Raw genomic sequence first — 17,470 nt, forward strand, 5'->3', positions numbered from 1 at the left:
AGAGAGAAAGGGAGAGATTTGCATGAAAAAACTGGAGGAGATGAGGGAGGGAGGAGGGTGGCTGGGTATGAATGAGAGTGTGGTAAGAAGAGAGGAAAGTGTGGAAGAAAGCGGCGGAAACGGAGGTCTGCTACTGCTACTGCTACTGCTACTGCTACTGCTACTGCTACTGCTACTGCTACTGCTACTGCTACTGCTACTGCTACTGCTACTGCTACTGCTACTGCTACTGCTACTGCTACTGCTACTGCTACTGCTACTGCTACTGCTACTGCTACTAATAATAAATGTATTATTTTAGCTAAAATGTCTTCTTACACATTTGATAAATAACACATTTGATTTTTGCAACGTATATACACGCACTGCGGCGAATTCAGATTGTCGCGCCGTGCAAATTCAAACAACGACGCGTCATCTGTCCCGCTGCGCGCTCTTGCCTACGAGCTAGGCGCGATGGCGCGGCGTCACCGCACATTGGCTCATACGTTTTATTTTATAATTCGATAATTATAGCGAATATCGCAAAATGGTATAAGACTTTTTTGTCCTTTTTTATCTCCTTTAAGTTGTCAAAGCAGTAAGTTCCCTAGTTCCCGGACACCCTGTATATACAGGGTGATTCAGAATAACCCGTTGTCTTTCAAGGGACGTAATCCTGGTCGAATTCTAAGACGATTTTTTCTTTGCCAAAAATTTGTCAGACGTTTAGATTTTGAAATATCACCCGATTAAGTTAGCGTATCACGGGTCGAATACAGATGGTACGCAGGGGCGGCGCATTCACCGTTACGCGCGGGTATGGTGCCTGCTGTGCTCAGCTAATACAACACACAAGTCTTTCTCCCCTCTCACTCTCTCTCTCTCTCTCTCTCTCTCTCTCTGTCACATCACAATGCTAGCTTCAACTTAAAAATGTAATTAATTTTCTACTTAATTTTAATGATTTTAATAAGAGAAGTGCCAGGAAATTCTTTATACAGTCGAAGAATCGAACAAAAAATTGCACGAAATTTAGATATTTAATTACATTTAATAAATTATGTCATTGCAAGTATTCAAACAAATATTTATTAAAATTTAATAACTTTTTTTCTCAATGTAGAATCTCTTGATATAAAAAAATAATTTTAATAAAATAAATAGAAAAATATTTTTCAATAAATTTTATTATTAAAAACAATATTAATCACTACTTTACTTTTAAATTGCCGCGTTTTAACTTCTGTTCGACCAATCACGCATTCATATTCGATCATAACGTATCCCATAAAATCAGTCGGCTCTTTCCTGTTGTCGAGTAAACACGTGTTGTCTGTTCGTCGCGCGTAAACACGGGTTTTATCGAGCTACATATTTTCGCACGCCGAATGACTAATAATTATTTACAGTGATCGTTACTCGAAGTGATCGTTAATTAGTTACTCAAGTTTTATTGATCAAGTGAATAAATTGTGTATTATGATATTAAAGTGATAATTTACGAGAGGATCAAGGAAACTTTGGTCTGTCTTATTGTGGAGACAACTAATTGATCGCTGTACAGAATAATACGTAAGTAAATGCATGTCCAAATTTGTTCACGCAAGCACGTGCGCGCGTGCGTTTGCTTTCTCTCTCTCTCTCTCTCCCTCCCCCCCCTCTCTCTCTCTGTAACAAAAAAAGTACTACTGTTTCTAAAAACTCGAGATGTAAATACTTTTGCAGATTTCGTGCAATTCTTTGTTCAATTCTTTGACTGTACAAAGAATTTCCTGGCACTTCTCTTATTAAAATCATTAAAATTAAGATAAAAATTAATTATATTTTTAAGTTAAAGCTAGCATTGTGATGTGATAGAGAGAGAGAGAGAGAGAGAGAGAGAGAGAGAGAAAGTGAGAAAGGAGAAATACTTGTGTTGTATCAGTTGAGCGCAGCAGGCACCTCACGACACACTTGCACGTAACGGTGAATGTGCCGCCCCTGCGTACCATCTGTATTCGACCCTTGATACGCTAATTTAATCGGCTGATATTTTAAAATCTAAGCGCCTGACAAATTTTTGGCAAAGAAAAAATCGTTTTCGAATTCGACCGGGAATACGTCCCTTAAAAGACAACGGGTTATTCTGAATCACCTTGTATATATATATATATATATATATATATATATACATATATGTATATATATATATATATATATATATATATATATATATATATATACAGGGTGCGAGAAAAGTTCCGGGACGGCGAAATATCTCGAAAACTAAGCATTTTAGGAAAACGTGTTTCAGACAAAAGTTGTAGGGTTTAAAAAGATCTATTTACTGATCTTTCTCAGTTTGACCTTGGATGGCGTCGCCAAGGTCAGATCGAAATTACATTAACTTTTTTAAATGAAACACCTAACTTTTTATTGCATATTCTTGTAGCTTATCTCGAGACCTTTCCAAAACATTACAACAAAGTTTATTTTCGTTGAGTACTTTCCGAGTTGTGAAGCTTGAAAGCTACAGTGTACTGTAGTGTAGGTCCAGCCACTCTTGCCTTAACTGGCCGGACACACGCCACACTTGCCTTAACTGGCCGGATACACGCCACACTTGCTTTAACTGGCCGGACACACGCCACACTTGCCTTAACTGGCCAGATCCACACGCCACTCTTGCCTTAACTGGCTGGACCCACACTACAGTACACTGTAGCTTTCAAGCTTCACAACTCGGAAAGTACTCAACGAAAATAAACTTTCTTGTAATGTTTTGAAAAGGTCTCGAGATAAGCTACAAGAATATGCAATAAAAAGTTAGGTGTTCCATTTAAAAAAGTTAATGTAATTTCGATCTGACCTTGGCGACGCCATCCAAGGTCAAACTGATAAGATCTGTAAATAGATCTTTTTAAACCCTACAACTTTTGTCTGAAACACTTTTTCCTAAAATGCTTAGTTTTCGAGATATTTCGCCGTCCCGGAACTTTTCTCGCACCCTGTATATATATATATATATATATATATATATATATATATATATATATATATATAATTGTTATGCCCGCTTTTTGGCTGAGCTTGAGAAGCTAACCAAAGAAAGATCGATCGATTTGATAAAAGAAGCGCGGCCGGCTTTTGTTCTGTTCTGAGCTGTCACGAGATATTTCGAATAATTCCGCCACGATTTACTTGTATAAATTTATTACATTAAAGTTAGTGTGCAGCCTTTTTATAAAAAAATGTGCTTTTCTTGCGTGTCGTAAAAACGGGTGTTTTTGCGCAAGAAAACTGTGTACTCGTTTCGTCGAATATAACATTTTGATGGCTCGTCCGATTTTGGATCACAAAAGATCATGGATATCTCAGAAGATGTAATGGCAGCGACTCCTGCGAGAGCGGAGTGATGTCCTCTTCGAAAGAGAATGCGTGTTTGTACACCTGCTAAAACTCAACTCTCCACCGAAGCAAATTCTCTTCGGGCGGTCGTCGTAGAATTACGTCAGTTTCGTGCTGAGAGATTGAAGCAGCGGCAACGTAAGGAGGAAATACAGGCATTGCTTTAGGAGCGTGACGAGAGACTACAGCGTATAGAGGAGCGGCTACAACAATTTTCAGGCTAGTCGTTATCTTCATCTTTTTGTTCTCCTACCGCGGAGATTCCTCGAGGTTCTGGAAACGCGAGTGTTAATTTGAAATTGAAATCAAATATTTTCAACGGGAGTATTCCGCTGCGCGAATATTTTACGCAATTTGAATTAATCGCGTGGGCAAATAATTAAGAAGGCGGTCGCATTAGCTTTGAATTTAAGGAGAAAAGCGCCTTCAGTTCTAGACGGAATAACGGAATTAGAAGATTTAAGTTTTAAAGAAACTAAATCAAAGCTCGTATTACGTTTTGGAGAAGGTTATTTGTCTCAAACTTTTTACGCGCAGTTTACAAATCGTAAGCAAAAATTTGGAGAAAATTTAGCTTCGTTGGGAGCCGATTTAGAACGACTTTCGCGTTTAGCTTATCCGAAATGTTCTCAAGAAGTGCGTAACAAGATTGCTTGTGCTCAATTTACTATTGCAGTCTCTGACGGATTTTTGAGACGCATTCTCCAACTAGAGGAAATTTCTTCCTTGCGTTCTGCAATTGAGAAAGCAAAAATAATTAAAGCTATTCAGGAGAGTAGTTTTTCTCGCGTTTCCTCAAATAAAGATGGCAAAAGGAAAAAATTTTATCCTAGAGAGCAAATGAGAGTAGGAAATAGAAAAGAAGAAATTTCTGCAGAGCATTCTGAAAAGAAAAATTTCAATAAGTGGAGAACTTACAAAGAATGTTGGCAGTGTGGTGCAAAGAGACACTACAGATCGGAATGTCCTGCGGTTTCTTCTTTAGCAAAGGGAAACTAGGTTTGGTCGAGTTTAGCAGGGTCGACTCGACCATTCAAAGAGGGACCCGAACATTTTCAGAAACTAAAATTATAGGAAAATTAAGTTAAAAGATTATTTTTGTTATCGTGGTCTTATTGATGGACAGAATTGTATTTTTAAGATTGATACAAGCTCCGACGTCTCTATATTAAATAAAAAAATTGTACTACCACTTGTTGAAAGTATAGTGTGAATTCCTTTTAATTGAGATACTCCACTGGAGAAAAAGTTCCTATAATTTCTAAAAAAAAGTTAAGATTGTTTTAGGAGATCATAGCTTAGAATTTCCGGTCTTTATTGCAGAAATTGAAGATGATTGTATTCTTGAAGTTGATTTCTTTTCTTAGTTAAATTTAGAGATTGTTTGATTCAAATTTTTGTTTTTTGAAATGTAAGGAAATACAAACTTTTGTGCTTGAATTAGTAGAGATACAGTTCTAGACTTTCTTGAGGATTTTTTTCTTAGGAGTTTTGACAATTTGAATTATTCTTAAAAGAAACTTTTGCAGAATTTCTTTCGGAATTTCAGGACGTTTTCTCAGGAGAAATCGTTGCTGGAAATTGTAAAATCATTAAACATTCTATTCAAACAAAAAATTGTTTTCTTATTAAGCAAGTTCCTCGTCGAGTTCCTTTACAAATAAGAGAAGAGGTGAAAAAAATTATCGAAGAAATGAGGCAACAGGGTGTTATTGAAAAATCAAATAGTTCTTGGACCTCTCCTGCAGTTTTGGTTAAAAAAAAGGATGGTTCAATTAGATTTTGTTTAGATTACAGGAAGTTAAATAATGTAACTCTTAAGGATTCCTACCCCAATTCCCAGGCTAAATGATTTAAATGGATCGTTTCTCAGGAAATTCTTGGTTAGTTTGTATTTCAAGAGTGGTTACTGGCAAGTTAAAATTCGTCCTAAGGATCGAGAGAAAACTGCTTTTTCAGTTGGAAAAGAGTTATGGCAGTTTACAGTTATGCTTGTTGGACTTTGTAATGCATCGGCTACCTTTGAACGTCTTATGGAAAAAGTTTTTCAGCAGCTACTTTTCAAAATCTGCATGGTTTATTTCGACAATGTCACCATTTTTGAAAAATTTTCGAGGAAATGTTAATCAATATAAAAAAGATTTTTTTGTCTTTACGAGCAGCGAATCTTAAATTTAATCTTAAAAAATGTATTTTCTTTGGAAGAGAAGTTAAGTATTTGGGTCATATCGTCTCAGAGAAGGGAATCACCACTGACTCTGAAAAGATCGCTACAGTTAGGGATTGGCCGATTCCTAAAAATAAAAAGCAAGCCCGAAGTTTTTTAAGCTTTTGCTCATATTATGTTATGCTCATATACTATTTGTACGGACAAAATTTTCTTATAAGAACAGATTATGCTTCTTTAAGTTGGTTACCTTTTTTTAAAGACGTTGAGGGATAGTTGGATCGTTGGTCAGAACGTCTTCAAAAATATAATTTTATAGTAAAACATCGAAAAGGAAAATTACATGAGAACGCTGATGTCTTGTCAAGGCACCCTTGTCCTGAAAAAGATTGTAATTATTGTTCTAAAATTGATTTAAAAGAAAAAAATTCTTCAGCTAAATTAATAGGACAAATTGTTTTTGGGGAAAGTAATCTTGAAAATTGGAAAAATTTTCAGGAAGACAATCCTTCGTTGTTTGTTTTCCTGCTAGAAAAAGAGCTTGGAAGACGGTCGACTCGTTAGGAACCTTTAAAGATGAAACTTCTAAAGTTTACTGGTCTATTTGGGACTCTCTTATTATTAAAGATGGAATGTTGTTTAGAAAATGGGAATCTCCAGATTCGAAACGTCAAATTCTTCAAATAATTGTTCTACGAAGTCAGGTACAGCGTGTTTTGGAGGAAGCTCACGATTCTCCTTCTAGTGGTCATTTTGATGTAAATAAAACTTTAAATAAAATTCGAAAAATATTTTATTGGGTGACTTGTAAGCAGGATGTGGAACACTGGTGTAGAACTTGTGTTGTTTGCTTATCGAGGAAAGGTCCTTCCGATAAAGAAAAATCAGCTTTGCAAGTTTATAATTCTGGTTTACCTTTCGAGAGAATCCAGATGGATATTTTAGATCCACTTTCCCAATCTTCTTCTGGAAACAAATATTTCTTAGTCATTATTGATTGTTTCATAAAATAGGTGGAGGCATTCCCATTAAAAAATTTCAGAACTAAAACTGTTGTCAAAGTTTTTGTAAGTCAAGTAATTTTTTGTTTTGGTATTCCTTCGGAGTTACATACTGATCAAGGGAGAAATTTTGATTCACAAATGTTTTCAGAATTGCCACGTTTGCTTGGATTAAGGAAGACCAAGACTACTCCTTTTCATCCGCAGTTTAACGGTCAAGTGGAACGTCAACATCAAACTTTGTTCGACTATTTAGCAAAGTTTATTACAGAAAATCAGAAAAATTGGGATTGGATTCCAATGAGTCTGTTAGCGTATAAATCTTCAAGGCATGAGGTCACTGATTTAACCCTTCGGAAATAAATTTTGGTAGGAAATTGAGACTGCCTTTAAATTTACTTCGTGGGAAACTTTCTGGATCCGATTCAGCTAATTTTAGGGGAGATTATGTTTCGAAATTAAGAGAAAAACTTTCTCAGATTTATATTGGAGTTAGATAACGTTTAATTGTTAAACCTTAAAAACTAAAAGAGATTTATAATCGTAAGGCTCGTTCTATTCACTTTGAGTTTGAACAGAAAGTATGACTTCACAATCCTCGTAGGAAAATAGGTATATCTCCTAAACTGCAGGGAAGAACCGTTTGAAATTATCAAAAATTAAATGACGTTGTTTATCGTATACGGAAATCACTTAAGCATAAAAATAAAATGGTATTTAGATAAGTTAGCTTCGTTTCAAGAGAGATAAATTTTCTTTAGGAAAAATACTCTGAGCTTACAATTAGTTAAATTCCTTATCTTATAAAATTGTTTTCTCGCACGTATTTCTTTTTTTTAAGGCAAAAAGGTCCTGTTCAGATGATTGTTAAGAACTGCTTCTTTTTTAGTGTTTGAAGATACGTTGAGATTATAAGAACAAGTCTTCTGGTTATTTAAACGAAAAGAAAACTGCCTCGCCTCAAGTTTTTAAGCCGTGGTTTTCCCTGTGGAACTGAAGGCTACTGTCGAGGCAGGAGCTTGGTGAGTCTTTCGAGACGTTAGGTCCACGGTAAATACCCCCACCTTGCTTAAAGTCTTTGTGAAGAAAGAAGATGCCTCAAAAGAATTCTTCAGAGAGAATTTCTCTGAAGAGGTTGTTCTTCGAAAGAAGAAAATTTCTTCTATAATCAAGAATTCCAGGATGTCGTTTGGATCCAGGAAGAGTGGCTCGGAATTTTGTAGCAGCAGCTCTAGAAGGAGAGCAGTAACACTTAGATGGATCCTGAAGACGACACAAGTTCTGGAGGTATGAGAAGACTTTGTGCTTGTCGGGAGGACAAAGTTTTAAAAAAAGGCAGGGGGCAGTATTATGCCCTCTTTTCAGCTGAGCTTGAGCAGCTGGCCGAAGGAAGATCGATCGATTTGATAAAAGAAGCGCGGCCGGCTTTTCTTCTGTTCTGGGACGCGGAGCTGTCACGAGATATTTCGAATAATTCCGCCACGATTTATTTGTATAAAGTTATTAGATTAAAGTTATTAGATTAAACTATATATATATATATATATATATATATATATATATATATACAGTTGTACTCGATGAAACGAGTACACAGTTCTCTCGCGCAAAGACACTTGTTTTCACGACGCGAAAGGAAAGAATACTCTTTTATAAAAACGAACACTAACTTTAATCTAATAACTTTATACAAATAAATCGTGGCGGAATTATTCGAAATATCTATATAGTTGTACTCGACGAAACGAGTACACAGTTCTCTCGCGCAAAGACACTTGTTTTCACGACGCGAAAGGAAAGAATACTCTTTTATAAAAACAAACACTAACTATATATACAGGGTGAGTCATTTTAATCTATGGACCCGAATATCTTCCAAATAACGGTATCTACAAAAAAATGGTTTAGATAAAAGTTGACCAGGACAGAGGGGGTCATTCAATTGTACCATTGGTTTTGACCTTGAGGTCAATTTTGAAGGTTATTTCAAAGTCACGATGGTTTTTTTAAATGGGACACCCTATTTTGACTGCGGATTTCGAAAGAGCGGAAAATTTTACATCAAACTTGTCTTATGCAAAAATTGTTTTTGCGACCTTGGAAAGGTCAAAAATGAAGGTGAAATGCCTGAAAAACGATCTGGTGTACTTTTTCTGAAATGACGTGGTTTTCTGGGTAACACAAATGTGCATAATGCTTAAACACTACTATTTGCAACTTTCGGCCGGATTCTTCGACGCACGCCTATTGCTCCCCTCCCACCGCTCGCGCCTTAGCAACAGCGCCGCCGTCCGGCGTAACGCACGGTCCTGAGACGATGTATCGCGCTCCTAGGTTACGCCATCCGGCGGCGCCGTTGCTAAGGCGCGAGCGGTGGGAGGGGAGCAATAGGCGTTCGTCGAAAAATCCGGCCGAAAGTAGCTGACAGCACTGCGATACCTAATGCTAATAATCAACGATTGAAAAAAACTAAACAATTACGTTTGATTTATGATTTAAAATTATTGTTATAATAGAGTTTTATTCCTTTTCTTTCTTACTCACTTCTGCATAATTGAAAAATTTACTATTTAAAGTTGCTTAAATTTAAAAATTCCAAACATACATACAGGGTATGTAGGTAATTACATTCACAAGTTACATTTCCAGAATGGCTGATTATAGTCCTAATGAGATTGTTGATATTATATTAGTTTTAGGGGAGTGTCATAACAATTACAATGCAGCATCAAGGCTTTATGCTCAACGTTTTCCTGAAAGGCGACATCCAACTGATATGAGAATACGTAGTTTAGTCCAAAGAGCTCGCAATGGACATCTTGTTCGTCAACGTCAACATCATGAATATGAGAAAAATGATGCGCGAGCTGTAACTATTTTAGCAATACTTCACCTTAATCCTCATGTTAGTACTCGCCAGATTGAAAGGGAAATAGGTATACCACAAAGAACTGTTGTTAGAATTTTAAGAGCTCTAAATTATCACCCTTTCCACATCACTTTTACGCAGGCTTTACAGCCTAATCATCATCTGATGCGTATTGCTTTTTGCCAGTGGGCTTTACAAATGTTACACGATGATCCTAATTTTTTTAGGTATGTGCTTTTCTCAGATGAGGCTAAATTTTATAGTGACGGACAACTTAATAGACACAACTGCCATTATTGGTCAGATGTTAATCCCCACTGGTATAGGCCAATAGATCATCAAAATCGATGGAGTATTATGGTGTAGTGCGGCATTGTAAATGGTTATTTGATTGGACCTTATTTTTTTGAAGAGAACGTTGATAGACACAGTTACTTATCGTTGCTAAGAGATCACTTACCAGGCTTATTAGAAGATGTTGACTTAGCAACAAGAGCAAGAATGTGGCTTCAACAAGATGGTGCTGCACCGCATTATGCACTCATTGTACGTGCCTTTTTAAATGCCAGTTACAATGACAGATGGATTGGACGAAGGGGTCCAGTTGAATGGCCTCCTTGCTCACCAGATTTGACGTCGCCTGATTTCTTTTTATAGGGATACTTGAAAAATGTTGTTTTTGCTGAACGACCAACCACAAGAGATGATTTTATGGACCGCATTCGTAAAGCTTGTGCAGGCATTCCTAGAGCTACCCTGCTTAGAACTATGGATAGTTTTCAAAACAGATTGCAGTTATGCCTCGAAGCCAACGGAGGTAATTTTGAACAATTATTCCGTGGGTAATTCATTTAAATTACAGTGTCAGTGAGAGGCGAGGGGACTCACGATAATCAAGCACTCCGACGTGAGAGGCAAGGGGACTCACGATAATCAAGCACCCCGACGTGAGAGGCAAGGGGACTCACGATAATCAAGCACCCCGACGTGAAAGGCAAGGGGACTCACGATAATCAAGCACCCTAAAGGAAACAGAACTTACTACGTCCACGTCGTTGTTTCCGGGTAACGCTAAAAGTAAGATGAAAGTGCTTTTGACCTTGATATGACCTTAATATGATTTTCAAAAGGTCAAGTCAAAAAACTAAAAAATCCCTATGCTTATGTAAAAAGTGCCATTGTTTAAGAGCCCATTGTCAAGAAACAGGTTCTGCGGTCAAAAATAGGGTTTACTAATCAAAAAATGCGTTATGAGCCTCAAACAACCTTGAAAATTGACCTCAAGATTAAGCTAGTCAAAGTGATTGACACTTTTACAATTCATTGACTTTGTTTAAGCATTATGCACATTTGTGTTACCCAGAAAACCACGTCATTTCAGAAAAAGTACACCAGATCGTTTTTCAGGCATTTCACCTTCATCTTTGACCTTTCCAAGGTCGCAAAAACAATTTTTTCATAAGACAAGTTTGATGTAAAATTTTCCGCTCTTTCGAAATCCGCAGTCAAAAATAGGGTGTCCCATTTAAAAAAACCATCGTGACCTTAAAATAACCTTCAAAATTGACCTCAAAGTCAAAACCAATGGTACAATTGAATGACCCCCTCTGTCCTGGTGAACTTTTATCTAAACCACTTTTTGTAGATACCGTTATTTGGAAGATATTTGGGTCCATAGACTAAAATGACTCACCCTGTATATATATATATATATTGTTGTGCCCCGGTGATGGCTCCAGGGACGTCGGTAGGTATATCGGGATCTTTTGGGCGCCTTAGGAGTTAGGACTCGTAGGAAGGGCCGCTCGGTGGTTGAGGATAAAACACTTGCTCGTTCCAACGTTAAAATAATGTATTTTCTTCAGTATTGCCTTCGTTACACTTGTAGTATGATTATGTATGTCGCTCGTTTTCTTGTTCTCCCGGACGGCCCGGTATATATAGGTCGGCTGTTATCTCCGGATTGTGTTACAAGCTCGACGTGTAAGTCACGCACGGCGAGTAACACACCGGACAGCTGTTTGTCAAACTCTTCCGTCGCTTTCCGATTTTGTCGCGATATTTATACGGAAATTCGTCGGTTGGTTCGGCCAATCGTGTTCCTTGCGGCATGCAGCTCCCACGCTTAGCCGAAATCCGAATACCGGAAAGCGACTCAGCATTAGCTGGCGCAGCGCGATGGTGTTGCGGGCCGGAAGCCCGACAGACCATCAGCGTCTTTTCGATATTTCTAGCGTATGCGGAATTCGAGTCCGCTACGCGTATGCATAGCAATAGGAATCTTGATTTCCTGTTGCTATGCGTATAATTATCGTAGTTGTACAGGGTACAACAATATATACTACTCAAAAAAAATAGGGAACTCTTTCCAGACACCAAAAATTAGGCTATTTTCAAATGACTGTAACTCGGTGAAAAATCATCATAGATAAAAAATAAAAAAAGCATTTTGAAGCTTGAAGATCGAGCTTTAACGTTCTACCAGCAGATTTTCAAAATTCTTTTAACTTCCTTATCTTATGCAGTAAAAAAGCACACCTTGTTTTGTTCGTTAAAATTTCGTATTTTTGACACTTTGCAGATCGACCAACAAATTTTTTTCGAATAATTCAAGTAAAATTTCATAAACAACAACTTTTTACTACAAAAAGGTTTTTTTAAAATTTCTCTACGATTTTTTTTGACCGAGTTACGCAACTTTGAAGCTAAATCTGCATTTTATACAAATGATATCCGTACACCGTGAAAAATCATCGTAGACAAAAAATCAAAAAACCATTTTAAAGCTCGAAGTTTCAGCTTTAACATGCTATTAATGGTTTTCAAAAATTTTCTCAATTTCTTAGTACTATGCCCCAAAAAAGATACACTGTTTTTTCCTTAAAATAACGTATTTTTAACAGCCTGTAGCTCAATAAAAAAATTTTTCTCGACAAATCCAAGGCAAGTGCCATAAAGTATGACATTTCCTCTACAAAATGCTTTTTTTAAATTTTTTCTACGATTTTTTTTTACCGAGTTACAAGAACTTCAAAGATATACATTTTTTACAGTACATTTTTCCGAAAAATGACGTCTACCGCCGACATTAGCATTACCCAATGTACACCACGTGGAGGTTGTCGGTCGGATTTTTGCACATCGTGTGTGTGTGTGTGTGTCACAGCAGAGATAAGGAGCCCACAGTTCGTCACTTCTGCAGTATTTAACGACTCCAAACCCTCTTTACTGTGTATGTGTGTGTGCATCACAGCAGAGATAAGGACCTCACAGTTCGTCACTTCTGCAGTATTTAACGACTCAAAACCCTCTTTACTGTGTATGTGTGTATGTGTGTGTATCACAGCAGAAATAAGAACCCCGCAGTTTGTCACTTCTGCCATATTTAATGACTCCAAACCCTCTCTGCTGTGTGTGTATGCGCTCGCGCGCATGAGAGTTCAATAGTGTGTATTTCCTCCTCTTTGATCAATTACTACTTGCAAGCGTTCTCGCATATTTATACATTTTGTAATACATCTTGCGGAATGTTGTGCCAAATTTCCGTTAAAATTTCTCCCAATTTTTCTAAATTTCGCGGCTGTTCCTTGCGACGCCTTAATCGTCGTTCCATTTCATCCCAAATGTGCTCGATTGGATTTAAGTTCGGGCTATTGGTGGGATGATTTAACAGTCTAATTGCGTGTCGTTGAAAAAAACGTCGCGTTAAATTCGCCGTATGAGGTCGAGCGTTGTCCTGCATGAAAATAAAGTTCCGACAGGTTCGATTTAATAGCAAAACGTGTGGTCGTAGAATATCGTTGATATAACGATCACACACGAAATACACACCATTGACACTCATACGCGCGCGCGCATACACACACAGCAGAGAGGGTTTGGAGTCATTAAATACTGCAAAAGTGACGAACTGCGGGGTCCTTATCTCTGCAGTAATACACACACACACACACACACACACACACACACACACACACACACACACACACACACACGATGTGCAAAAATCCGACCGACAACATCCACGTGGTGCACATTGGGTAATGCTAATGTCGGCGGTAGACGTCATTTTTCGGAAAAATGTACTGTAAAAAATGTATATCTTTGAAGTCTTGTAACTCGGTCAAAAAAAATCGTAGAAAAAATTTAAAAAAAAGCATTTTGTAGAGAAAATGTCATACTTTATGGCACTTGCATTAGATTTGTCGAGAAAAATTTTTTTATTGAGCTACAGGCTGTTAAAAATACGTTATTTTAAGGAAAAAACAGTGTATCATTTTTAGGGCATAGTACTAAGAAATTGAGAAAATTTTTGAAAACCATTAATAGCATGTTAAAGCTGAAACTTCGAGCTTTAAAATGGTTTTTTGATTTTTTGTCTACGATGATTTTTCACGGTGTACGGACATTTGTATAAAATGCAGGTTTAGCTTCAAAGTTGCATAACTCGGTCAAAAAAAATCGTAGAAAAATTTTAAAAAAACCTTTTTGTAGGTAAAAAGTTGTTGTTTATGAAATTTTACTTGAATTATTCGAAAAAAATTTGTTGGTCGATCTGCAAAGTGTCAAAAATACGAAATTTTGACGCACAAAACAAGGTGTGCTTTTTTACTGCATAAGATAAGGAAGTTAAAAGAATTTTGAAAATCTGCTGGTAGAACGTTAAAGCTCGATCTTCAAGCTTCAAAATGCTTTTTTTATTTTTTATCTACGATGATTTTTCACCGAGTTACAGTCATTTGAAAATAGCCTAATTTTTGGTGTCTGGAAAGTGTTCCCTATTTTTTTTGAGTAGTGTTTTTATATATATATATATATATATATATATATATATATATATATATGATGTATGACTGATACATAAGTGTTGTAACAACCGTACTTCGCGCACGGACGGTTGGCGGTGCGGGAACGGGCGCGAAAGGTCGCCTGGAGGAATTAGACGTGTTTTAGGTTGATATATACAAAGAACGTTTATTTCACACTTAAGACGCGGTGAGATTTACACAAGTTCGGCATATTTATTGTTGGTAGTACGCAGCACTGTTGGCGATGAGACGATCCGGAAATCCGGAGATGCGATCGGGCGGTAATCGAAACGCGGATCTTAACTAGCAGTAAAGACGCGCGGACGGACGTGACAAAGAACTTCGGAAATCTATTTACATGCTCGGCGAACGCAGAAATCTATTTACAAGCTATTCGTTGAGCGCACCTGCCGCGCGAGACGCGGTTCGCGGAATTGTGTCGGGTGCTTTTCTCGGAACCCCGGCGGCTTTGTTGTGGCCGTGACACTCGTGTGAGACGCGGTGCGCGGTGCGGTAAGCGGGGCGCGGCGCGTACACGGATCCGTGCGTTGCTTCGGTTCGTCGCGCGGCCCGTCGCGAAGCGGTTAATACCACGAGTGCTCGCCGGAGGACACTCCCTCACGCTAAGTGCGCTTGGTGGAGGCACGGAGCACCGTACCTCCGTACGTGGTGGCGTCGGACTCGGGAGGCTTATAGGATGGAAGTCGCCTTTTCGTCAAGTGCCTTGACAGGACCCAAGTTCTTCTTGAGCCCAGTTCGGCGAGTCTGGAAACGGAGTTAGGATCGGAGGCGGAAGCGGTTGCGAGCTAAGTGACTTAGCGGAGACCGAGGCGCTCGATCTCAGTGGCAACCTAGGGCTTCTAGTTGGCGGACCGGCCAGAAACGGATCCCGGCCTTCGGCGAACGTCGCCTTATATACCCGAGAATCAAAGCGAGGGAATGTGTGGCGTGTTACGGCGGAGCGGTCCGGCGGCAGCATTCCCGCTACTCGATCTCGGGTCTCTCGCTTCGGACCACGCGCGTAGAGCATGGCTGCGGACAGCGCGGAAACGAGAGCGCGTGCGCGCGGAGACGAGAACGCGGGAGCGATCGCTCGTTCGCTCCGATATCATGTGTAGCTTATTAGGCGCTGTGCACCGTTAATTGCCGTCCGGCGGGTGTTCGACCGGTCGGCTCGGATGATTAGGCGGTCCAGGGGGGGGGGGAGTCGGAAGGCGGTTCGTTAGTATTAACACAAAACGTTCACAAATCATCATTAGGAATCAGTTTGCAGAAGTCACAGAGATCCAGCAACGTTTAGCGCGGTTACGACTTGGATAGGTAACTCTTTGGTTCCGAAAAAAATTATCCAAAAAAATTTATTTTTTATTATAAAAAATGCTACGAAAATATTTGCATTGGGATAATGTGGTTTTGCATTGAGATAATGTGATGCAACCATATTAATATTTACATGGATATTTCAAAGAAATTTTTTTATATATTGAATGGATATTGAATCAATGTTGTAATCAATGTCTATAAGACATTGATTTAAAAGACATGGACATTGCTGCAATGTCTCATTAATTTTGTATTAATATTTCACAATGTTACAATATTCGCAATCTTGTGATTAAATATTGTTGAAATGTTGGTACAATATTAGTGTGTTATATGGGCATCGAGTAAATAGACGGAGTGTTATATTCAAATGAGTGTGAAATCTTGAAATTTTTATACGGCAATAAATAACAATGATTATGAATGCAATCTTTAACAATTATTGTCCTTGTAAATATAATAAATAAATAAATAATATTTACAATTTTCCAACATTAATATTTACAATCTATCCTATTTACAATAGGATTTTAATTCTTTAACTTTTAAAGCTATTTTCAATAATATTCTATTGAAACCGTGTCTATGTCGTTTGTAGTGTTGATGGGAATTACAAATGTGAGGGAATGTGGTGTACATGAGGTAAATAATACATTTTCGGTAATAAATTATTACTTATATTGCAACAAGTTACATTTATTCTATAACTAGACTCTTTACAGTGAAAAAGTAAATAATTTGCTGCCAAGATCATAACTGATTCCTCTTTGCTTCCGACATGCCAAACTTGCGGTCCTTTAAGTTAATCACGACGACGGTGATATTATCCGCAGATCCTCTACAAAATATACCAAGAATGACATTAGTTAATATACACTATTTTAGTTAATACTTAAACGGATCCTAAACCAAAGACCGAACTTTCCTGATATTGGAAATAATTCTAAAGATTTCTTTCGAGCAAGAATTAAGCTAGAAGTATTATTAAAAACGGCCAGTCCTAGGTAAATTTTTGTTACTCCCAAGTAGGGAAGAGTGGGGTATAAATCAGACCTAGCAGCAGTTTTTGCTCTCTATAAGACGCAAATAAAATCCGATCGTAAAACTGATAGTGTCATTGGAAAGATAATTTAATTTTCTTCATTTTTGCTTCAAACGATTTTGACGTATCTTTTATCTATGTTGAACTATAACAGAAAATGTAAAAACGCTTTTTTCGGTTCAATTTGGAACTACTGGTACCAAATCGGACCACTCCCTGGTCAAAATTGGATACTCCCATTATCAATTTTTAAATAGAAAGATTATAATGTATTTTTTTTTAGTATTGAATAAAAACGAGCAATTTAATTTAACAGTAAAAATAAAAATTTTATTTAAAAACACAAATTAGTAACAGTTTATATAGTTAGACGTTTCCCAGTCATGTCATGATATTATTATTATATAATTAAAATCAATAAAATTTAATTATTTCGAGTCTGATGACTCATAATATTTTACTAATTTAACATTTCTAGGACTAGATTTGATCGGCCAATTACCAGTGCTACGATCAGGTTGCAATTCTGACGTAAAAGTCCGATTTGGACGTAAATTCTTTCAAACTTTGGAACAATTTTTACAATAAACCGCAAAAGAAATCACAAAATGATTGACATTTTTAAATTCTACACTCTTTAATTATCTTTCAAATTCTTAACACTTTTTAAATAATGATTTACAAGGATATTCTTTTTTTAAGAAATTGTCGCACGATGGCCGAAAATGCATATTCGCATCTATTCAGTTAATGTTATGACAGAGAACTGTCAAACTGCTGTGACATGTTCGATGTCTTATAAGGACTTTGCTTTATAAATTGTATTATCAACCCTGTTGAAAATTCCAGTAGGAATTACAGTAAGAATCGTACAAAATTATATGTAATCGT

General features: G+C 37.5%; 1 protein-coding gene across 10 annotated transcripts in view; it reads right to left on the reverse strand.

Moving 5' to 3' along the window:
• Positions 1-16,191: 16,191 nt before the first annotated feature.
• LOC105198174 (protein phosphatase 1L) overlaps positions 16,192-17,470 on the reverse strand; it is a 269,334-nt gene continuing 268,055 nt past the window's right edge. For all 10 annotated transcript variants that reach the window (XM_039459005.1, XM_039459012.1, XM_039459004.1 and 7 more), the window contains one exon: positions 16,192-16,375. In XM_039459005.1, coding sequence (XP_039314939.1) covers positions 16,288-16,375 — 88 coding nt within the window. In that variant the 3' untranslated portion in view covers positions 16,192-16,287. The remainder of the gene's footprint in view (positions 16,376-17,470) is intronic.

Source organism: Solenopsis invicta, chromosome 16 (genome assembly GCF_016802725.1).
Source record: "Solenopsis invicta isolate M01_SB chromosome 16, UNIL_Sinv_3.0, whole genome shotgun sequence".
NCBI lineage: Eukaryota > Metazoa > Arthropoda > Insecta > Hymenoptera > Formicidae > Solenopsis > Solenopsis invicta.